Source organism: Eleutherodactylus coqui, chromosome 1 (genome assembly GCF_035609145.1).
Source record: "Eleutherodactylus coqui strain aEleCoq1 chromosome 1, aEleCoq1.hap1, whole genome shotgun sequence".
NCBI lineage: Eukaryota > Metazoa > Chordata > Amphibia > Anura > Eleutherodactylidae > Eleutherodactylus > Eleutherodactylus coqui.
In genome coordinates this window covers 153196709-153221314 of record NC_089837.1, presented here as the reverse complement: position 1 = coordinate 153221314, position 24606 = coordinate 153196709, and the positions used below count along the sequence as shown (strand labels likewise).

The 24606-nt window shown below is 46.4% G+C and overlaps 1 protein-coding gene across 1 annotated transcript in view; it reads right to left on the bottom strand.

The window, feature by feature from the left end:
• LOC136627036 (probable cation-transporting ATPase 13A4) overlaps nt 1–24606 on the bottom strand; it is a 218476-nt gene that overhangs the window by 106625 nt on the left and 87245 nt on the right. The window contains exons 11-16 of the mRNA XM_066601991.1: nt 18542–18699; nt 17295–17483; nt 15722–15783; nt 15240–15390; nt 12558–12644; nt 8691–8847 (exon numbers count right to left, since the gene is read on the bottom strand). Of these exons, the coding sequence (XP_066458088.1) occupies nt 8691–8847; nt 12558–12644; nt 15240–15390; nt 15722–15783; nt 17295–17483; nt 18542–18699 (804 nt within the window). The remainder of the gene's footprint in view (nt 1–8690; nt 8848–12557; nt 12645–15239; nt 15391–15721; nt 15784–17294; nt 17484–18541; nt 18700–24606) is intronic.

Here is a 24606-nt window from a genome sequence, read left to right as displayed (position 1 = left end):
ACGCCTGTGGAGACGTGTGAGCTGCGTGAAAAACATTGCTAAATCATACGCAGCCAGCTACGCTTTACTGCTGGGTTCGCCATTTGCTTTCCTTAATTGGGAAAAAAAATACCTGCTCTCCAAGAGTTATAATAACTCTGCTACCCTCACGTTCTGTGACACATAAGCAGGGACACAGCACAGTTATTAAACTTCTCAGGTTCATTGAATATACGCAGTGCTGCCTGTTGGTGGGAAAAAACTGAAAAGAAATCTATTTGTCCAGCCTGTGTCCGTCCTTACGCCTGTGGAGACGTGTGAGCTGCGTGAAAAACATTGCTAAATCAGACGCACCCAGCTACGCTTTACTGCTGGCTTCGCCATTTGCTTTCCTTAATTGGGAAAAAAAATACCTGCTCTCCAAGAGTTATAATAACTCTGCTACCCTCACGTTCTGTGACACATAAGCAGGGACACAGCACAGTTATTAAACTTAGATAATTCATTCACTAGAGGCAGTGGGGCCTTTCGTTTTCCAAAAAGGGCAAAAATTATATTTGGCCTGCAGTCTTGCGCCAATTTATTTCCTGCCTGGGAAATCTAATCACTGGTAATACAGCATGCTGAGGGGTAGGGGTAAGCCTAGAGGACGTGGACGTGGACGTGGCCGAGGACGCGGAGGGCCAAGTGAGGGTGTGGGCACAGGCCAAGCTCCTGATCCAGGTGTGTCGCAGCTGTCTGCTGCGCGATTAGGAGAGAGGCACGTTTCTGGCGTCCCCACATTCATCGCCCAATTAATGGGTCCACGCGGGAGACGGTTATTAGAAAATGAGCAGTGTGAGCAGGTCCTGTCCTGGATGGCAGAAAGTGCTTCGAGCAACCTATCGTCTACCCGCAGTTCTGCGCCGTCCACTGCTGCCAATCCGAATCCTCTGTCTGCTGCTCCTCCTTCCTCCCAGCCTCCTCACTCCACTACAATGACACCTGCTCAGGAGCGGGAACACTCCCAGGAACTGTTCTCGGGCCCCTGCTTAGATTGGGCAGCAGCGGTTCCTCTCCCACCAGAGGAGTTTATCGTCACTGATGCCCAACCATTCGAAAGTTCCCGGGGTCCGGGGGAAGAGGCTGGGGACTTCCGCCAACTGTCTCAACAACTTTCTGTGGGTGAGGAGGACGATGACGATCAGACACAGTTGTCTTGCAGTGAGGTAGTAGTAAGGGCAGTAAGTCCCAGGGAGCAGCGCACAGAGGATTCGGAGGAAGAGCAGCAGGACGATGAGGTGACTGACCCCACCTGGTGTGCAACGCTTACTCAGGAGGACAGGTCTTCAGAGGGGGAGTCAAGGGCATCAGCAGGGCAGGTTGCAAGAGGCAGTGCAGTGGCCAGGGGTAGAGGCAGGGCCAGACCGAATAATCCACCAAGTGTTTCCCAAAGCGCCCCCTCGCGCCATGCCACCCTGCGGAGGCCGAGGTGCTCTAAGGTCTGGCAGTTTTTCACAGAGACGCCTGACGACCGACGAACAGTGGTGTGCAACCTTTGTCGCGCAAAGCTCAGCCGGGGAGCCAACACCAACAGCCTCACCACCACCACCATGCGCAGACATATGATGGCCAAGCACCCCGCAAGGTGGGACAAAGGCCGTTCACCGCCTCCGGTTTGCACCCCTGCCTCTCCCCCTGTGCCCCAACCTGCCACTGAGATGCAACCCCCCTCTCAGGACACAGGCACTACCGCCTCATGGCCTGCACCCACACCCTCATCTCCGCTGTCCTCGGCCCCATCCAGCAGTGTAGTTCAGCGCACCGTTCAGCCGTCGCTTGCGCAAGTGTTCGAGCGCAAGCGCAAGTACGCCGCCACGCACCCGCACGCTCAAACGTTAACCGTCCGCATCGCAAAATTCATCAGCCTTGAGATGCTGCCGTATAGGGTTGTGGAAACGGAGTCCTTCAAAAGTATCATGGAGGCGGCGGCCCCGCGCTACTCAGTTCCCAGTCGCCACTACTTTTCCCGATGTGCCGTCCCAGCCCTGCACGACCACGTCTCCCGCAACATTGTGCGCGCCCTCACCAACGCGGTTACTGCCACGGTCCACTTAACTACGGACACGTGGACAAGCACAGGCGGGCAGGGCCACTACATCTCCCTGACGGCACATTGGGTGAATTTAGTGGAGGCTGGGACAGAGTCAGAGCCTGGGACCGCTCACGTCCTACCCACCCCCAGAATTGCGGGCCCCAGCTCGGTGGTGGTATCTGCGGAGGTGTATGCTTCCTCCACTAAAGCACCCTCCTCCTCCTCCTCCTCCTCTGTCTCACAATCAAGATGTGTTAGCAGCAGCATGTCGCCAGCAGTCGGTGTCGCGCGGTGTGGCAGCACAGCGGTGGGCAAGCGTCAGCAGGCCGTGCTGAAACTACTCAGCTTAGGCGATAAGAGGCACACGGCCCACGAACTGCTGCAGGGTCTGACACAGCAGACCGACCGCTGGCTTGCGCCGCTGAGCCTCCAACCGGGCATGGTCGTGTGTGACAACGGCCGTAACCTGGTGGCGGCTCTGCAGCTCGGCAGCCTCACGCACGTGCCATGCCTGGCCCACGTCTTTAATTTGGTGGTTCAGCGGTTTCTGAAAAGCTACCCACGCTTGTCAGACCTGCTCGTAAAGGCGCGCCGGCTCTGCGCACATTTCCGCAAGTCCCACACGGACGCTGCCACCCTGCGCACCCTGCAACATCACTTTAAGCTGCCAGTGCACCGACTGCTGTGCGACGTGCCCACACGGTGGAACTCTACGCTCCACATGTTGGCCAGGCTCTATGAACAGCGTAGAGCTATAGTCGAATACCAACTCCAACATGGGCGGCGCAGTGGGAGTCAGCCTCCTCAATTCCTTTCAGAAGAGTGGGCCTGGTTGGCAGACATCTGCCATGTCCTTGGTAATTTTGAGGAGTCTACCCAGGTGGTGAGCGGCGATGCTACAATCATTAGCGTCACCATTCCTCTGCTATGCATCTTGAGAAATTCCCTGCAAACCATAAAGGCAGCTGCTTTGCGCTCGGAAACGGGGGCGGGGGAAGACAGTATGCCGCTGGATAGTCAGGGCACCCTCCTGTCTATTTCTCAGCGCGTACAGGAGGAGGAGGAGGAGCATGAGGAGGATGAGGAGGAGGGGGAAGAGACAGCTTGGCCCGCTGCTGACGGTACACCGGCTGATTGCCTGTCATCCTTTCAGCGTGTATGGCCTGAGGAGGAGGAGGAGGAGGAGGATCCTGAAAGTGATCTTCCTAGTGAAGACAGCCATGTGTTGCGTACAGGTACCCTGGCACACATGGCTGACTTCATGTTAGGATGCCTTTCTCGTGACCCTCGCGTTGCACGCATTCTGGCCACTACGGATTACTGGGTGTACACACTGCTCGATCCACGGTATAAGGAGAACCTGCCCACTCTGATTCCCGAAGAGGAAAGGGGTTCGAGAGTGTTGCTATACCACAGGACCCTTGCGGACAAGCTGATGGTAAAATTCCCAGCCGACAGCGCTAGTGGCAGAAGGCGCAGTTCCGAGGGCCATGTTGCAGGGGATGTGCGTAGATCGAGCAGCATGTACATCCCAGGCAGTGCAACAGTCTTTAAGGGCCTGGCCAGCTTTATGGCTCCCCACCAAGACTGTGTCACCGCTCCCCAGTCACGGCTGAGTCGGCGGGAGCACTGCAAAAGGATGGTGAGGGAGTACGTAGCGGATCGCACGACCATCCTTGGTGACGCCTCTGCCCCCTACAACTACTGGGTGTCGAAGCTGGACACGTGGCCTGAACTAGCCCTGTATGCCCTTGAGGTGCTTGCTTGTCCTGCGGCTAGCGTGTTGTCGGAGAGGGTGTTTAGTGCGGCTGGGGGAATCATCACCGATAAGCGTAGCCGCTTGTCAACCGACAGTGCCGACAGGCTAACACTCATCAAGATGAACAAAGGCTGGATTTCGCCAGACTTCTGTTCTCCACCAGCGGACAGCAGCGATACGTAAGCAATACGTAGGCTGCACCCGCGGATGGAAGCTACGTTCTCTCTCACCATCCAAAACGGGGACATTTGTGCTTCATCAATCTGTGTCTAATATTCCTCCTCCTCCTCCTCCTGCTCCTCCTCCTGAAACCTCACGTAATCACGCTGAACGGGCAATTTTTCTTAGGGCCACAAGGCTCACTCAAATAATTTTTCAGAACAATTTTTATAAGTTTCAATTAGCTTAAAAGCGTTGGAACTTTAACTTGAACCAATTTTTCGTTACACTGGGCTGCCTCCAGGCCTAGTTACCACTTAAGCCACATTAACCAAAGCGATTCACCTGCCATCTTGGTTGGGCATGGCCAATTTTTACTGAGGTACATTAGTACTGTTGGTACACCAATTTTTTGGGGCCCTCACCTACAGTGTAATCATAGTAATTTCTATGTTCTTCGCCTGCACTCATGGTACAGAAAGGTGTGTGGGGTTGGCCTACAGTTTAGCTACATAAATGTCACTTGTGCCTTGGCTATACTAAGGCTACTGAAATGGAACGAAGACTGCGCTCCCGCTATACTGCTGCTTCAGAATTGTTACTGGGGCCTGTCTTGAGTGCTACTATTGCTTACATGGAACGAAGACTGCGCTCCCGCTATACTGCTGCTTCAGAATTGTTACTGGGGCCTGTCTTGAGTGCTACTATTGCTTACATGGAACGAAGACTGCGCTCCCGCTATACTGCTGCTTCAGAATTGTTACTGGGGCCTGTCTTGAGTGCTACTATTGCTTACATGGAACGGACACGTGGAGAGGACACGTAGTGCCTCAAAAACATCCCCCTCCTCCTCCAACAGGGAAAACATTGTTGGCAAATGCCTTTGCATTGGTTCGTCTGGCGGCAGTCCAAGAATTTCACCTTTACCGACACTACAAGAGAGCCCCCCCACCATCCCCCCGCCACGGCCCACTTAATCCTGGCCACATTCCGAAAACCAACAAAATACAACCGTGGTACTAGGTCCGCAGTCACCACCACATTACCACCAACGCGGTTACTGTTAAGGTGCATATAACCACGGACACGTGGAGAGGACACGTAGTGCCTCAAAAACATCCCCCTCCTCCTCCAACAGGGAAAACATTGTTGGCAAATGCCTTTGCATTGGTTCGTCTGGCGGCAGTCCAAGAATTTCACCTTTACCGACACTACAAGAGAGCCCCCCCACCATCCCCCCGCCACGGCCCACTTAATCCTGGCCACATTCCGAAAACCAACAAAATACAACCGTGGTACTAGGTCCGCAGTCACCACCACATTACCACCAACGCGGTTACTGTTAAGGTGCATATAACCACGGACACGTGGAGAGGACACGTAGTGCCTCAAAAACATCCCCCTCCTCCTCCAACAGGGAAAACATTGTTGGCAAATGCCTTTGCATTGGTTCGTCTGGCGGCAGTCCAAGAATTTCACCTTTACCGACACTACAAGAGAGCCCCCCCACCATCCCCCCGCCACGGCCCACTTAATCCTGGCCACATTCCGAAAACCAACAAAATACAACCGTGGTACTAGGTCCGCAGTCACCACCACATTACCACCAACGCGGTTACTGTTAAGGTGCATATAACCACGGACACGTGGAGAGGACACGTAGTGCCTCAAAAACATCCCCCTCCTCCTCCAACAGGGAAAACATTGTTGGCAAATGCCTTTGCATTGGTTCGTCTGGCGGCAGTCCAAGAATTTCACCTTTACCGACACTACAAGAGAGCCCCCCCACCATCCCCCCGCCACGGCCCACTTAATCCTGGCCACATTCCGAAAACCAACAAAATACAACCGTGGTACTAGGTCCGCAGTCACCACCACATTACCACCAACACGGTTACTGTTAAGGTGCATATAACCACGAACACGTGGAGAGGACACGTAGTGCCTCAAAAACATCCCCCTCCTCCTCCAACAGGGAAAACATTGTTGGCAAATGCCTTTGCATTGGTTCGTCTGGTGGCAGTCCAAGAATTTCACCTTTACCGACACTACAAGAGAGCCCCCCCACCATCCCCCCGCCACGGCCCACTTAATCCTGGCCACATTCCGAAAACCAACAAAATACAACCGTGGTACTAGGTCCGCAGTCACCACCACATTACCACCAACGCGGTTACTGTTAAGGTGCATATAACCAGTCTGACTGGGGCATGCAGACACCTTGACAGAATGAATAGTGTGTGGCACATAGGTTCCCCATTGCTATGCCCACGTGTGCAGCTCCTGATGGCGGTGGCACAGGATTGTATTTCTCATTGCTTCTGTACAGCATTGTGGGCTATCGCCCCGCCCCTATTAAAGAGGGTCGCTACCTAGCCGTGCCAACCCTGTGCAGTGTGTGCCTGCGGTCCCTCGTCGTGGCAGACGCACTTCTAAATAGACATGAGGGTGGTGTGGCATGAGGGCAGCTGAAGGCTGCGCAGGGACAGTTTGGTGTGCGCTGTGGGGGGGAGGGGGTGCGGTTGGGCAGCATGTAACTCAGGAGAAGTGGCAGTGGAGTGTCATGCAGGCAGTGATTGTGCTTTGTTGGAGGTAGTGTGGTGCTTAGCAAAGGTATGCCATGCTAATGAGCGCTTTTCAGAAGTAAAAGTTGTTGGGAGGGGGGGGGGGCCCACTCTTGCCGCTATTGTGGCTTAATAGTGGGACCTGTGAACTTAGGATGCAGCCCAACATGTAGCCCCTCGCCTGCCCTATCCGTCACTGTGTCATTCCCATCACTTTCCTGAATTGCCCAGATTTTCACACATGAAAACCTTAGCGAGCATCGGCGAAATACAAAAATGTTCTGGTCGCCCATTGACTTCAATGGGGTTCGTTGTTCGAAACGAACCCTCGAGCATCACGGGAAGTTCGTTACGAATAACGAACACCCGAACATTTTGGTGTTCGCTCATCTCTAGTCATGTCTTTACTCCATATCTTATCTCTCTCCTATTTGGTTTCCATATATAAAGGCACCTGAACTTTGAATTGGTAATTTCACCACATTTATTAAGCTATTTTCCCTCAAATTGAACTGACTATTTCTCTCTCACTAAGACATTTCTGACAAGTGTTCTTTTTTTTTCTTTCTTGATAAGGTTCTATTTAGAGTTCACATAACCGGGTACAGCAGCTATGTTTTTTTATTGTAGGATACTTTGGGCCACTAATACCTTAAAGCTTGATGTATATGGATTTATATATATGTACCTACATGATCAATGGTGACTGCGGCATGCACTAGGTTGTCAGAGAAAGGGCACTCCCTCTGTGATGTCATCAATGCTCCACCATGAAATCATGGAGGATCAATGGCAACTGGATAGCAGTCAATTGAATCCTGGTTGGCCATGGCTTGTCCTAGGTATGGATATTGATAATACACTGTAGTACAGGAGTATTGCAGTGAATTATCTGAGTGATCAAGATATCATAGATTCAAGTCCCTCATATGGATATAAAAAGCAGAAAAATAATAAAAATAGTCAAAATTACGCAAGAAAATAGAAAAAAAAACTTTTATGCACTTTTTCCTTTTTTTTTGCTTAAAAAAAATGTAAAGAAAATTCTAAAAATCATATGTTTGGTATTGACAAAGGTTTTTATTGTGCAATGATTTTGGTATCATTGTATTCATACTGATCTACAGATAAAGGTTATCATGTCAACTATACTGCATGATGAGTCCTGTGGAAAAAAAAAGACGAGAGGGCTCTTTCACATGAGCATTTTTATACAACGCACCACACTCGTATCTCCCACAAGGGAGAACGCAGCAAGTATACAATAAATTGCATACTTGCTGCGTGCTGATGATCCCCTTACGCTGTCTTTGCGTATATGTGCGAGTATTATATATGTCAGGATAGTGCATGCATTTCTCGTGCTGTGTCTGAGAGGCACAACTGAAAGTCAATGTAAAGATTTGTACCATTTATTACGCACACAAAACCTGATAGTATAGTCTCATGTGAGAGAGCCCTTAAATTTAAATAGATTTATCATTCAGCAGAGGTACTGTGATAAATTTGGAGCACTTTTAGGTGCTTTCACACCTGCAGTGGGGTTTCCGATTTCCTGCTCCATTCAGGGAACAGGAAGGGGGAATCCCCACATCTGTGACGGAATGTCCAGCCGGAGTTTCTGATGGAAATGTGAAACCACCCTAGTAAGGCCGCCTGCAGACGAGCGGGTCGGATCCGGCGGCGAGGATTCTCGCCGCGGGACCCGACCGGAGCGCCTGCAGGGATGAGCGCGTACTTACCAGCGCCTGGCAGCCCCGGATCTTTCATGTGCCGGTTGCCGGGCAGCCGTCACATGTGCAGACCGGAGCCGGCGGCTGGGTGAGTGACGTTTCTGTGTGGGGCTCAGCGAGCCCTGCACAGAAATAGGACATGCCGCGGTTTGTTTGCCGCACGAAATTTCGCGCTGCCAAACCGCGGCCATCTGCATAGGATTGCGTAAACGCAATCCTATGCAGGCTTTCAATGGCGGAAATCCCGTGGGAAATCCCGCCACGGGATTTCCGCCCGTGTGCAGGCGCCCTAAGTTTGCAAAGTTTAACCTTTAGACAGAATTAGTAAATAAGCCTCAATATATTAAAGATCAACAAAATAGTTGCACAGTATATACAGCATTTTCATGATTCTAACTCTGCTTTATTAGTTTTATAGTTACCTGTTTCTGGTTTGCAAAAGCGAACAACCATTTCAGGTGCCCCCTTCATGAACAGTGCCATGTTACTCTCTCCAATAACCCGGGTAATCACAGACATGCGTTGTAAACTGGAGGCGAAGGGGAACTGGTGCAGAATAAGGATTCCTTCCACTGGTGCCTACTTGGTACAGTTAGCAGAATTTGAGAAGCAGTGATTAATGTACGGGAATTAAATATCTCATGGTGCATATAGTTCATTAAATGTGGCAAAAATACAGGACTTTTTCTGTTTATTTTTTGTAAAATAAAGTTGCACTAAAATATATTTAATATTTGCTCAACAAAAGTTTGATATGTAGACAAAGTTAAATACTTTTATGCTATGGCTGTCCCTCGGTAGTTGTCCAATGATAGGTTACAGCATGGAATATGTATCTAATATGTGAAATGTGACCAATAGCAGAGCCATGGATAAATAGCATCTTGGAAAAAAGGGAACTTACCCTTCAGTTATTTACATGTAAATTGGTACATTAAAGTACGGCAGTATTATCGGACTGGATTCTCAGAAGAATACAAATGCTCTGGTAATAACAGAATTTATACATAGTAAGGCCTTAGTCAGACGGGCGATTTTTAGCGCGATTTGCGCATGCGCCCGGCGATTTTTTAAAACCATTGCTTTGCAATGGTATCGGACACATGAGCGCTTTTTATGCGCTCGTCCGATAAATTATAGAACAGAAATCGCAGATCGCACCTATCTGCGATCTGCGATTCCTGTTCTCTTCTCTATATGCGCTCAATGGGGCCGGCGGCAGCAGCGCCGACCCCATTGGGAACATATAGAAGACAAATCATTCTTCTCTGCAACAGCTGTGGCAGAGAAGAACGATGTTTGCCCATTGAATTCAATGGAGCCGGCAATACAGCCGGCTCCATTGAAAGCAATGGGCTGCCGGACAGCGCTGGATGAATTGTCGGGAAGGGCTTAAATATATAAGCCCTTCCCTGCAATTCATCCAGAAATGTGTTAAAATAAAAAAAATATATATACTCACCTTGTCCCGGCAACCGGAGTTCAGCACGGCCGGCCTGCAGTGGGTGTGAGAGGGTGTGACTCAAAGCTGCCCCTGATTGGCTCAGCGCTGAGCCAATCAGAGGCAGGTCTCACTCACACCCATTCATGAATGGGTGTGAGTGAGACCTGCCTCTGATTGGCTCAGGCTGAGCCAATCAGGGGCAGCTTTGAGTCACACGCCCTTCACACCCACTGCAGGCCGGCTGCCGGGACAAGGTAAGTATATATATTTTTTTTATTTTAACACATTTCTGGATGAATTGCAGGGAAGGGCTTATATATTTAAGCCCTTCCCGACAATTCATCCAGCGCTCGCCCGCAGCGCATTGCTTTCAATGGAGCCGGCTGTATTGCCGGCTCCATTGAATGCAATGCGCTGGACAGCTCTGGCCCGTTTCTAATGAAACGCGGCTAGGAGTAGATTTTCGGGCGATTTTTGGGCATCGGTCACGCGATTTGCGGATGCGCATCCGTTATGCGATCCGCAAATCGCGCGAATAAACGCCAGTGTGACTAAGGCCTAACATAGTATGCATGCCCATGTAAGCATATAAGTATTTAGTTCAAACGCTCACGGGGAGAATGAACTCAGGTATGTGCAATACTGACAGGAACGTTCAAGTGAAGTGATACAGAAATGGGCGCTGTGGATACAAACGCTCATATGGGAAGTGGACAGGGATAGACGTCAATAAAGCAACATGCCTCCATGTTTGAGTTAGTCAATGGGCATATACAGTATTATCTATCTTGAATATTAACAAACACTATAGCTCCTGGGTAGTACATTTTGCAGGGCGATAATTATTATTTACTATTATTTAGCCAATCATCTTTCAATAAAATTAAGAACTATTGTTGACGCAATGAGTATAAGTATAATACGGGTCTAGTTATTTATTTTTTATGTAGATTGTTCGTTATACTCACATGAGCATGTTACTATGGTGTATTCAAATTGAATGGCAACAACAACACAAAGCAAATAAAGTGGCGCCACGTGCTGCGCCTTTGCTAGTTTCATTGCACACCTGATTTTCAAATTAGCGCTACTACATCTGTAAGAACGCCGTATTTAATTGCAGTAGTTGGTGACACTATATATATGTCTTAGACATACTATTACACTATGTATATGCTTGAAACAGGCTCAGCTAAAATGTTGTGTGTTCAAATGTGGTGAATAAACAAGAAGTCCGGGTGCTGTTGCCTGAGGTGAGCATATTTAGTCCTCTATGTATGGCTGCTACTACTGCACAGATACATACAGCAGACATATTGCCTTAACCAGCGTGCCTGTCACCATCTTATGCTCCCTTTAGAAATTCCAAATGGGGCATTTAAATGCTGCTCTTAGAATTAACAGCGGCAATCAGAGGGTTAACAGCTGTGATCAGCGGAAGTGCTGATTGCAACTGTTGCGAACGGGTATCATCTGTAGGAAACAGCTAGTACCCACATTGTATGAAGTGGGGTTGAACCCCGATCTCCCTCCATACAAACACTAAACCTCCATGATGTAACTGTAATAGATAATGCTGATCCTAGTGTTATCTGCTAGTGATTTGGTTTTGACTCAGGTATCAAGTTCTAGTAATGCTATTACACTGCTGCTGTCATTAGTGCTCAACAGTATCTGTAGTTGTCCACAGCTGTATAGCTGAATGCAGGTAGTTCAAGAGCCACATATAGCTCCTGAGCCACTAGTTGTGAAATGTAGATTTCAAAGCATGTGTCCCAAAGGAGGGCATTAGCACTTCCCAAAATCCTGTTTATATTAGAGAGGAGTAGGGCATTAACACACAGTTTTTGTTAAAGCTCATGCAGCGTCCGAGGAGCAGGCCCACAGCCGAGGACACAGTGGGGTAGAGAAAGGCCTTAACACGGGGCTCTACCATCTCCTCCCACTAAGGGTAGCTCAGGACGCAAGTTACTGTTGGGGAGATCCCAAAGGATAGTAACCGGAGGTTACCCTAAGTCCAGTTGTCACTCGTGACACCACCATTCCTTCTCCAGGGCTGAATCTTGCAAATGAATAAAGTAGTCCAACACCAGAAGAGTATATTTTGGAACAAAACCGGGAATAGTCGATCTTGTCCATTTACTTAAACATTTGCATAAAGTCACTAACAATTGCAGAACAGTTTGTGAGCGGTTGGAGAAATCACCGTTCACAAGTACGACATCTTGGTGGGGCTCACAGGGTATTCGTACAATCCACAGTCCAAGTTATCTGTGGGTTCCATTACTCCCAGTACTCACTTTCTCTCCACCGGCAACTACTTACATTTGCTCTTCTTCTCGCTGTAAAGCAGCCTATCTCTCTCAGCACTCAGCAGAAGTACCGAGGATTCCTGGGTTTAACGGGCCCAGGATGAGCACAAGGAAGTTGCTCGGGCTCCTCCATGTTCTCCACACACGGACTGATCTGACAGCCTCTCTGAAGTGTCCGCGTGGCTCACTCACTGACTCTCTCCTTCCTTGCATTCTTGCAAACATAAATACATAACACTATCACGGGACCACAGACGATACGCACATAATGTTACATTTTCCAGACATGACCCAGACATTAACTCTTTCACGCCTGCAGACATCCAATACACATATCTTGATGCACTCTACAAACAAGACACTAACAAGACATTGACACGAGACAAACATGGAACATTCTGGGGGGGTCCACTAACTCTGGGCCACTACACTCGTGATATTGCAGATATAAACCTGGTAAACACATGTAACATGTTAAGATTGTTACAAATACTATCAATGAAAGTAACAATAAGAAAATACAGTGGACTTGCCTTTGAAGCACTGGGTCCAGGCTTTACCATTGTGCAGCTATTTGATGGACCATCTTCTTTGATTTGTGTTGTATAATCTCCAAGTTCCTGTTCCAAATATCAAATTTAGATTTCTGGTGAAAACAGTATGCAAGCCTAAAATGCTTTCATGCAGCCATTCTGTAAGTGGCTTCAGAGTTATCAGTTGATCTGCTAAGTTTCTTTATGCTGCCCTGCCAGCAGCGAGCTGCATTATGATGCAAATATCCATTGGACCCTCATAAATAATTTTATAAACTGCCTTGTCTGTGAGGAGCTTACAAATTATTCTATATAAATTAGTCTTCAGGAAGGGTTTGAAGTGACAGAGTGTCTGGGACAAACAAGGAGATGGAGTTAACAAACACTAAATCTAGATGTACACCTACCTTCAATTTTTCTAAAATGATCCCTAGAGAAAGGTTCTATATGTAGTGTGAAAACAGGACATCCTGTGCCTGTTATGCATTTTGATCCTTAGTGATTGTTATGCATAGTAGCTATGAGTACAAACTGTAGATTCAAAACACTTAAAGGGGTTTTCTGGGCACAAAAAATGCTGAAATCTAGGAGTTACAGCAACCTATACCCTTTATATGCTACTCTGAACCCTCTTCTTTGTCCCATGCAGCTGCCAATCTGCCGCTCTATTTACATGCATGACTTCGCAGTGTAAACAACACTGTTACCTACAACTCCAAGCATGCATAGCGCTTGTTTACCGGCCAGCACTGTAGCTCCACCCCCAGCTCACAGGTCTAGCAAGTTACTAGCAGCAACCTCCTTCTAACATGGAGTGCCAGAGAGAGCCTACTGAAACAGACAGACAGGACCTTCTGGCACTCTGAATTATAGATGAGCAATACAGCACAGTGCTTCTGCTCATATCCTCCCATCATGCACTGCTCACAGGATGTTGGAGGAAGTAGCAAATGTGGACAAGATGTCAGAGGAAGGAGATATTTTTCAGGTGGAGGTTTACGTGACATTGATAAAACATAAAAAAGTAGCTAATATTACAAAATGATTTAATGTGATGATGTATGTTAGATTTTAGAATGTAAGTCTGTGCCCGGAATACCCCTTTAAGTGACATAGGATGTCTTGTTGTTACTGAAATATGGCATCATTAATAGGCTGTACGCCTGTAAGGTAAACTACACGTATCATGAGGCCTGGAGGGTTTGTGAGTGGCTGTACATCATTTTCCTTCACATGGTGTTTCTACCTGCCCTCTTGTATCAGTATGTAAGTAAGTATATAGCCATTTTCTGTGATTTTTTTCTTGTCATTACTGAGGTTATTTTACTGATGAAATAAAGCTTCAGGTTTCATGCACCTGGCCGAATACTGGATTGTTCTACTTTCACTTGTGTGACTACACCGGCTCCCACCATAGGATTTCTCCACTGCACTGCTTGATTTGTAATATGAATCATGTATATTTAATTTGATTAGCTAAATTTCAGTCTTTTAGATGTACTTTCTACATCTCCTATACATGTGGACTTACAGGTTTTGTACAATTTTGCAAACAATTATTGCTCTAATGCATCTAAAATAAAAATGAAAGCATCTTTTCAAATAGTAATCCTATCGTTTTATGGTAGCTCTCCTTCCTGCTCCTCAACCTGCTAACAAACAGCCACTGAGAACAAAGGTACTTTGGATGGAAAGAAGTAGCACATAACTGCAGGATCAGAACACAGAGTTTGCTTGCAGTCTATAACCAATGAGTTATGTAGTTTTGCTTATAAGCTATGAATTCAAAATGTTAGGATATCTTTAATCAAAGCGATTTGTAAAGTTGCTCCATTTTATTTTAGGTGCATTTGGCCTCCAAGAAATGTTAGAAAAAGTGTCCATAACCTTTAAAAGTGTAAAAAGGTAAGTCATATCCAGTTAATTCTGGTTAATGATGTTGTATGACCAACTATACTGTATTGTGCAACCACCCTTACATTTTGTTGAAAGTTAGTATGATATACTGTACAACCCAGGGTCTGTTTTTCACTATTATACATGAAATATTCTATGGCTGCTCAGGATTTCCATTAGAAAATCATCACTATATTGATCTGACAGGAAAATTTTTACCTGCGGAACTGTCCAGATAACGTAAAGAATTAAAGCCCATTTACACGCAAAGATAATCTTTCAAAGGATTGAAAGATTGAATGTTTTAGTGATCTTTTTTGCATAAAGTGTTAATAGCCACTAATTGCCATTAACACTTTATCATCTTGATTTACATGTAAAAGTGCCTCCAGGAGCTGCTTGCAGAGCCCAGCGTGTGATTAATACCACGCTCAACTGTGCACACAGCTGCATTGCACTAGTCGGGGCTGCCAGCAGGTTACAATGTAATCTCACGGCTCCCGTGGAGAACACAGCATGCAGTTTATTGAGAGACACTTTCTCTCTCTGTGGCTGAATGATGGATTTTAAATTCATATTAAAATCATCATTCGGATGAAAAGAACACATTGCCTGCGTTTACATGTAACAATTATAGAATATTTTCGGTTGTTTGAACGAATTTTGAATGATAATCGATACGAGTAAATGGGCCTTAAGTCTAAAGTAAAAAGGCATATTTCATAGCATAATGTTATAACCTTTTACAAGGTCAACATATAAATTAGTTTTTAAGATGTAACTTACCCAACCTGTACCATCAAACATTTTCAAGTCCATTGGATCTCCCTGTACTTGTCCATCCAGTCTGATAAGTGAGTGGCAACTTGCCATTGCTTGAAGTAATGGGGACCAGCATAGAGTATTAGAAGAAGTGAAAAGTATCATATCCTGAAAACTAAAAATATATGTTGGTGTATATAACATTATTTAACTACAAATCTTATAATAGAAACCTAAATTTTCAATTTTCAACAATAGAAGAGAATATGTGGAAGGCTTAAAAAAGTAGTTAACATTGTTATTGTATTACAATAAAAACATTCACTAAGGTTAGCGGACACCAGGGGTGGGATGACAGATATTCAGAGTAGGGGGTTCCCTAAGACCCCATTGAGGAAAAAAGGTGCTATTTATAGATTTAAAATAATAATAATGTTCTGGAATTAACTGTTTTACCAATCACTGCCACCAATTGTGCTTTTTTCCCTCTACTCTCAAAAACTTACCAGTTTTTCTCACAAGGAAGAACACCATACAGATCCAAGATGTCTTCTGTTAAAGTACCAGTCTATGTAGAGATAGAACAATACTTTTTATAATGTGGATTTACATAGTGACATAGTATGTAAAAAAAAGACATATGTCCATCCAGTTCAGCATATTACCCCCGCAATGTTGATCCAGAACAAGACAGAAAAAAAACATGAGGTAGAAGCCAATTTTCTCATTTGAGGGGAAAAAAAAAATCCTTCCTGGTTTCAAAATCTGGCAATTAGAATAATCCCCTGCATCAACACTTCTAAATAATTACTGACTATAATATGTAATATTGTTACACTCAAGATAGGTGTCCAGGCCCCTTTTGTACTCTTTTAGTGAGTTCACCCTCACCACGTCCTTAGGCAGAGAGTTCCATAATATCACTGCTCCTACAGTAAAGAAAAAGTTTGTTTGCAGTAGAGCTTCAACCAAGAGGTTATATACCTCTGAGAATATTGATATTTCAATCAATTCAGATCAGTATTTACATCAATTCTTAACATAATCAGACCTCACATGGGATATTGAGTAAAGTTTTGAGAACCGATACTCAAGAAGGACATATAAGACCCTGAGCATGGGTTCTTTAATGTAAGAGCAGTGAGACTATGGAGTTCAAGAGGGGCCTGGATCCTTTCTTGAGTGTTACAGTATTGCATGTTATAGTCAGTAACTACTTTAGAAGGGTTGTTGATACATGGCTTATTTCTATTACCTGACTCTGAGGCGTTGGTCAGATGAGCATTTTGTTTTGCGTGCCTTGAATTCAATGAATGGCTGAGCGATGCCTCTAATTGGTCACAGTGCTCAGCCAATCAGAGGCAGCCCTTTCCTGGAGGTGGGGATTTTTCAATCCTCAGCCACCAGAATACAGATGAATACAGATGAGCATTGAAAGCAATGGGATAGCATTGCGGTCCGCTGTAACAGCTGTGACAGGGTATTTTTTTGTTCCCGCTGTTCAGTGATGAGAGGACTCCCTGCAAGGATCAACTGAACCCTGCAGGAGCCCTCTCATCCCCTGTCTCCTCTGTAATAGCACATAATGTCTTTACGCGCAGCACGGACCTTACCGGTGCATATTATAGGCACGCGTGTCCTATCTTTTGCAGGTGCGAGTATTTTGCGCCTCTTAAAAACATACATGTGAACACTTTATAGGAAACCAATGGTTCTAACAGACACGATTTTTCTTTTTTGTGCACGTAGGCGTGCAAAAAAAAATCACTTGTCTGGTAGCAAGGATTTTTTATCCTTAAATTATGAGAATTGTCTTTTACCTCATTGGGGGGTTTTAACTTCCTCTGGTTAATTTTTTTTGGGGGGTGGGGCTAAACTGGATGGACAACTATCTTTTTTCAGCCTAACATACTATGTTGCAATTTTACTAGTATGTTTTCTGCTTTATTTATTTTTACGCCTTGTAATGCCATCAGTGTGCTCAGTTTTTCATAGAATTCTAGAGCTCACATAAAAAAGCCAATAAAATGATTATTTGTTTAATAAAAATATACAAATACAGAACAAAATGAAACTTACTTTATCGAAACATATAAGATTTAGCTGTCCAGCTAAATTGATCCTTTGAGGACTGATGCAGAAGATGCCTAGTTTTTTCAGTCTTATTTGGCCATGCAAAAGACTTATTGTAATAGACGCTGGAAGGGCTGCATTTACTGAAGCTGCTAGCAACAGTAATGACATTACTACAATGTCATGGACACTGGCCTAAGAAAGCAATAAACAGAAAAAAGAATAAATATTCTGTACAAAATACATTAAAGCACAGCAGATAAAAGAGGTTGTACCAAAATCAGCTTTGATAAAAGTCTGATAGGTGGGGGTGTGAACAGGCGTCTTGCGTCCCGCTCTCCACCTCATGGCATGATCACTGCATTCTCCGATTGCATGGAGCGGCTGTCATGCAAGCACGGCACAGCTTCACTCATCTTAAATGGAACTGCTAGAGATAGCTGTGCTTGTACTCAACTATTTTAGTAAGCCAAATTGAAATGAATGGAGCAGCACTGCACATGTGTGACTGTCGCCCCATTCAATCTCTACGTCACTGCAGTTGGGTGCAAAACTTCCGCAGTGATGATGGGGGTCTCAATGTTGCGACCCCCGATGATTATATTTTATCCCTTATCCATTAAATAAGAGCTTAAATCTGATTTTGCTACAACCCCCTTTAAGGTTATTTCCATATGGGACATATTGTCCACAGTATATTTTACACTACTGAATTTACAGCGTTATATATACTGCAGATTTTGCTATGGGTTTGCTGCAGAATTCACCGTACTCATTAAAAGGGGTGAATTCCGTAGTGAAATTCAGCAGCAAACTATTAACATGCTGTAGATTTAAATTCTGCATTGATTTTTTCTGTACCTTGCGCATAGATTTGTTGAAATCTGAACGTGGCTTTTACTGTAAAACTCACAGTACTTAGTGAGTGTTTTTGTCAACATACCTTGATAAGCCCATTCCAATTTCTATTAAGATCTCCCACGCCACCATCATCAAACTGACTGAATCGGAATCGATGAAAGAGCGCATATACAAATGTATAAGTTGCTCTTAGATAAAATTAAATAGCCTTATATCCATTGGAAAGCTAAATGAAAGCAGCAGATCTGATTGGAGATATATGCCTAGGAAAATCTCTAGAAGTATCTGATGTAACCATACCTTCCAATACCAAGTACTATTTACTGTCACAGTGTTTTAATTTTTCATATAGTTTATATATTTTGCTTCCACAGGTCAAACAAAATACTTACCCCATTCTTTTTGTGCACAGCTGCAGAATAGATAACTCCAAATAGAGCAAAAGCCATAATTACTAAAAGAAACCTAACGGCCTCTCTATGCAGTTTAACATTCATTGGTTTGTTATATAGAATGGCTCTTACTAGATCTCCCTTTGCAGTGTTGAATCCTAAGAAAAACACAAAATATTGAAAAAATATGCAACAATGTATCAAATTCCAATGTTTTCCTTACATTTAAAGTTTGTGATATTATGAGTTATGCCTATATTATGATAAGTTACATTGTAAATAAAAACAAAGGTTTTAGTAAATACAGTACAGTAGAAGTTATTAAAATGGATTATCCAGACGAATAGATATTATTGAAATATTTCCCACACTGTCCCAAGAATGTCTCCAGAGAATCTCTGTGTCAGAGAACTAAAAAAGTTGGTTTACCCGATTTAATTGCACGTTATACCATCTAATTTGGATGCATAGTTTGTAATTCACTACATCAATATTAAACTATTTTCCGGAATCTTTGCTGTTAAAGGGGTTGTCTGGCTAAGAAAATACTGCGTATTAGATAATTAGAAGTTAATAAAGGGAGACGGACATTCAAGATCCTTGTCTACTAGCTAGAGTGGCTAGAAACAATGTCTTTTCTCAATATGGAAGATGGCTTTTCCATGAATTTACATGGAAAGCCTATTGATTTCAATAAAAAGTGTCTAATTCTTTATTTCCTTTGTACTTTTGAAAACTTAACTTTTAATTATTTCCTTTAAAATATGATATATTGAAGTGTATCTCGCAACCGTGTTATCTGGATGCATATCCTGTAGAGATGAGCGAACGCGTTCGTCCGAGCTTGATATTCGTGCGAATATTAGGGTGTTCGGGATGTTCGTTATTCGTGACGAACACCATGCGGTGTTCTGGTTACTTTCACTTCCTTCCCTGAGACGTTAGCGCGCTTTTCTGGCCAATTGAAAGACAGGGAAGGCATTACAACTTCCCCCTGCAACGTTTAAGCCCTATACCACCCCCCTGCTGTGAGTGGCTGGCGAGATCAGGTGTTCGCCTAATATAAAAGTCGGCCCCTCCCGCGGCTCGCCTCAGATGCGGTGTGAGTTAGATGAGGGACAGTGCTGTTTATACCGGAGCTGCTGTAGGGAAAGAATTGGTAGTTAGTGTAGGCTTCAAGACCCCCCAAAGGTCCTTATTAGGGCCACTGATAGCTGTGTGTTGGCTGCTGTTAGCAGTGGGATTTTTTTTTTTTTCTCAAAATCGCCTCTGCAGACCGTTGCACCTGGCATTAGGGACAGAAGTGCTGCATAGGCAGGGAGAGTGTTAGGAGTGAGTGTAGCCTTCAAGAACCTCAACGGTCCTTTCTAGGGCCATATTTATCCGTGTGCAGTACTGTCCAGGCTGCTGTTGGCTGTGCTGCATTTTTTTTGGGCTTCTCAAAATCGCCTCTGCAGAGCATTGCACCCTCCATTGATACTGCAGGGAAAGAATTGTATAGGCAGGGCCACAACACAGTTATTATTCATAGAATATACGCAGTGCTGCCTGTTGGTGGGAAAAAACTGAAAACAAATCTATTTGTCCAGCCTGTGTCCGTCCTTACGCCTGTGTAGACGTGTGAGCTGCGTGAAAAACATTGCTAAATCATACGCAGCCAGCTACGCTTTACTGCTGGGTTCGCCATTTGCTTTCCTTAATTGGGAAAAAAAAATACCTGCTCTCCAAGAGTTATAATAACTCTGCTACCCTCACGTTCTGTGACACATAAGCAGGGACACAGCGCAGTTATTAAACTTCGCAGGTTCATTGAATATACGCAGTGCTGCCTGTTGGTGGGAAAAAACTGAAAACAAATCTATTTGTCCAGCCTGTGTCCGTCCTTACGCCTGTGTAGACGTGTGAGCTGCGTGAAAAACATTGCTAAATCATACGCAGCCAGCTACGCTTTACTGCTGGGTTCGCCATTTGCTTTCCTTAATTGGGAAAAAAAAATACCTGCTCTCCAAGAGTTATAATAACTCTGCTACCCTCACGTTCTGTGACACATAAGCAGGGACACAGCGCAGTTATTAAACTTCGCAGGTTCATTGAATATACGCAGTGCTGCCTGTTGGTGGGAAAAAACTGAAAACAAATCTATTTGTCCAGCCTGTGTCCGTCCTTACGCCTGTGTAGACGTGTGAGCTGCGTGAAAAACATTGCTAAATCATACGCACCCAGCTACGCTTTACTGCTGGGTTCGCCATTTGCTTTCCTTAATTGGGAAAAAAAATACCTGCTCTCCAAGAGTTATAATAACTCTGCTACCCTCACGTTCTGTGACACATAAGCAGGGACACAGCGCAGTTATTAAACTTCGCAGGTTCATTGAATATACGCAGTGCTGCCTGTTGGTGGGAAAAAACTGAAAACAAATCTATTTGTCCAGCCTGTGTCCGTCCTTACGCCTGTGTAGACGTGTGAGCTGCGTGAAAAACATTGCTAAATCATACGCACCCAGCTACGCTTTACTGCTGGGTTCGCCATTTGCTTTCCTTAATTGGGAAAAAAAATACCTGCTCTCCAAGAGTTATAATAACTCTGCTACCCTCACGTTCTGTGACACATAAGCAGGGACACAGCGCAGTTATTAAACTTCGCAGGTTCATTGAATATACGCAGTGCTGCCTGTTGGTGGGAAAAAACTGAAAACAAATCTATTTGTCCAGCCTGTGTCCGTCCTTACGCCTGTGTAGACGTGTGAGCTGCGTGAAAAACATTGCTAAATCATACGCAGCCAGCTACGCTTTACTGCTGGGTTCGCCATTTGCTTTCCTTAATTGGGAAAAAAAAATACCTGCTCTCCAAGAGTTATAATAACTCTGCTACCCTCACGTTCTGTGACACATAAGCAGGGACACAGCGCAGTTATTAAACTTCGCAGGTTCATTGAATATACGCAGTGCTGCCTGTTGGTGGGAAAAAACTGAAAACAAATCTATTTGTCCAGCCTGTGTCCGTCCTTACGCCTGTGTAGACGTGTGAGCTGCGTGAAAAACATTGCTAAATCATACGCACCCAGCTACGCTTTACTGCTGGGTTCGCCATTTGCTTTCCTTAATTGGGAAAAAAAATACCTGCTCTCCAAGAGTTATAATAACTCTGCTACCCTCACGTTCTGTGACACATAAGCAGGGACACAGCGCAGTTATTAAACTTCGCAGGTTCATTGAATATACGCAGTGCTGCCTGTTGGTGGGAAAAAACTGAAAACAAATCTATTTGTCCAGCCTGTGTCCGTCCTTACGCCTGTGTAGACGTGTGAGCTGCGTGAAAAACATTGCTAAATCATACGCAGCCAGCTACGCTTTACTGCTGGGTTCGCCATTTGCTTTCCTTAATTGGGAAAAAAAAATACCTGCTCTCCAAGAGTTATAATAACTCTGCTACCCTCACGTTCTGTGACACATAAGCAGGGACACAGCGCAGTTATTAAACTTCGCAGGTTCATTGAATATACGCAGTGCTGCCTGTTGGTGGGAAAAAACTGAAAACAAATCTATTTGTCCAGCCTGTGTCCGTCCTTACGCCTGTGTAGACGTGTGAGCTGCGTGAAAAACATTGCTAAATCATACGCACCCAGCTACGCTTTACTGCTGGGTTCGCCATTTGCTTTCCTTAATTGGGAAAAAAAATACCTGCTCTCCAAGAGTTATAATAACTCTGCTACCCTCACGTTCTGTGACACATAAGCAGGGACACAGCACAGTTATTAAACTTAGATAATTCATTCACTAGAGGCAGTGGGGCCTTTCGTTTTCCAAAAAGGGCAAAAATTATATTTGGCCTGCAGTCTTGCGCCAATTTATTTCCTGCCTGGGAAATCTAATCACTGGTAATACAGCATGCTGAGGGGTAGGGGTAAGCCTAGAGGACGTGGACGTGGACGTGGCCGAGGACGCGGAGGGCCAAGTGAGGGTGTGGGCACAGGCCAAGCTCCTGATCCAGGTGTGTCGCAGCTGTCTGCTGCGCGATTAGGAGAGAGGCACGTTTCTGGCGTCCCCACATTCATCGCCCAATTAATGGGTCCACGCGGGAGACGGTTATTAGAAAATGAGCAGTGTGAGCAGGTCCTGTCCTGGATGGCAGAAAGTGCTTCGAGCAACCTATCGTCTACCCGCAGTTCTGCGCCGTCCACTGCTGCCAATCCGAATCCTCTGTCTGCTGCTCCTCCTTCCTCCCAGCCTCCTCAGTCCACTACAATGACACCTGCTCAGGAGCGGGAACACTCCCAGGAACTGTTCTCGGGCCCCTGCTTAGATTGGGCAGCAGCGGTTCCTCTCCCACCAGAGGAGTTTATCGTCACTGATGCCCAACCATTCGAAAGTTCCCGGGGTCCGGGGGAAGAGGCTGGGGACTTCCGCCAACTGTCTCAACAACTTTCTGTGGGTGAGGAGGACGATGACGATCAGACACAGTTGTCTTGCAGTGAGGTAGTAGTAAGGGCAGTAAGTCCCAGGGAGCAGCGCACAGAGGATTCGGAGGAAGAGCAGCAGGACGATGAGGTGACTGACCCCACCTGGTGTGCAACGCTTACTCAGGAGGACAGGTCTTCAGAGGGGGAGTCAAGGGCATCAGCAGGGCAGGTTGCAAGAGGCAGTGCGGTGGCCAGGGGTAGAGGCAGGGCCAGACCGAATAATCCACCAAGTGTTTCCCAAAGCGCCCCCTCGCGCCATGCCACCCTGCGTAGGCCGAGGTGCTCTAAGGTCTGGCAGTTTTTCACAGAGACGCCTGACGACCGACGAACAGTGGTGTGCAACCTTTGTCGCGCAAAGCTCAGCCGGGGAGCCAACACCAACAGCCTCACCACCACCACCATGCGCAGACATATGATGGCCAAGCACCCCGCAAGGTGGGACAAAGGCCGTTCACCGTCTCCGGTTTGCACCCCTGCCTCTCCCCCTGTGCCCCAACCTGCCACTGAGATGCAACCCCCCTCTCAGGACACAGGCACTACCGCCTCATGGCCTGCACCCACACCCTCATCTCCGCTGTCCTCGGCCCCATCCAGCAGTGTAGTTCAGCGCACCGTTCAGCCGTCGCTTGCGCAAGTGTTCGAGCGCAAGCGCAAGTACGCCGCCACGCACCCGCACGCTCAAACGTTAACCGTCCGCATCGCAAAATTCATCAGCCTTGAGATGCTGCCGTATAGGGTTGTGGAAACGGAGTCCTTCAAAAGTATCATGGAGGCGGCGGCCCCGCGCTACTCAGTTCCCAGTCGCCACTACTTTTCCCGATGTGCCGTCCCAGCCCTGCACGACCACGTCTCCCGCAACATTGTGCGCGCCCTCACCAACGCGGTTACTGCCACGGTCCACTTAACTACGGACACGTGGACAAGCACAGGCGGGCAGGGCCACTACATCTCCCTGACGGCACATTGGGTGAATTTAGTGGAGGCTGGGACAGAGTCAGAGCCTGGGACCGCTCACGTCCTACCCACCCCCAGAATTGCGGGCCCCAGCTCGGTGCTGGTATCTGCGGAGGTGTATGCTTCCTCCACTAAAGCACCCTCCTCCTCCTCCTCCTCCTCTGTCTCACAATCAAGATGTGTTAGCAGCAGCATGTCGCCAGCAGTCGGTGTCGCGCGGTGTGGCAGCACAGCGGTGGGCAAGCGTCAGCAGGCCGTGCTGAAACTACTCAGCTTAGGCGATAAGAGGCACACGGCCCACGAACTGCTGCAGGGTCTGACACAGCAGACCGACCGCTGGCTTGCGCCGCTGAGCCTCCAACCGGGCATGGTCGTGTGTGACAACGGCCGTAACCTGGTGGCGGCTCTGCAGCTTGGCAGCCTCACGCACGTGCCATGCCTGGCCCACGTCTTTAATTTGGTGGTTCAGCGGTTTCTGAAAAGCTACCCACGCTTGTCAGACCTGCTCGTAAAGGCGCGCCGGCTCTGCGCACATTTCCGCAAGTCCCACACGGACGCTGCCACCCTGCGCACCCTGCAACATCACTTTAAGCTGCCAGTGCACCGACTGCTGTGCGACGTGCCCACACGGTGGAACTCTACGCTCCACATG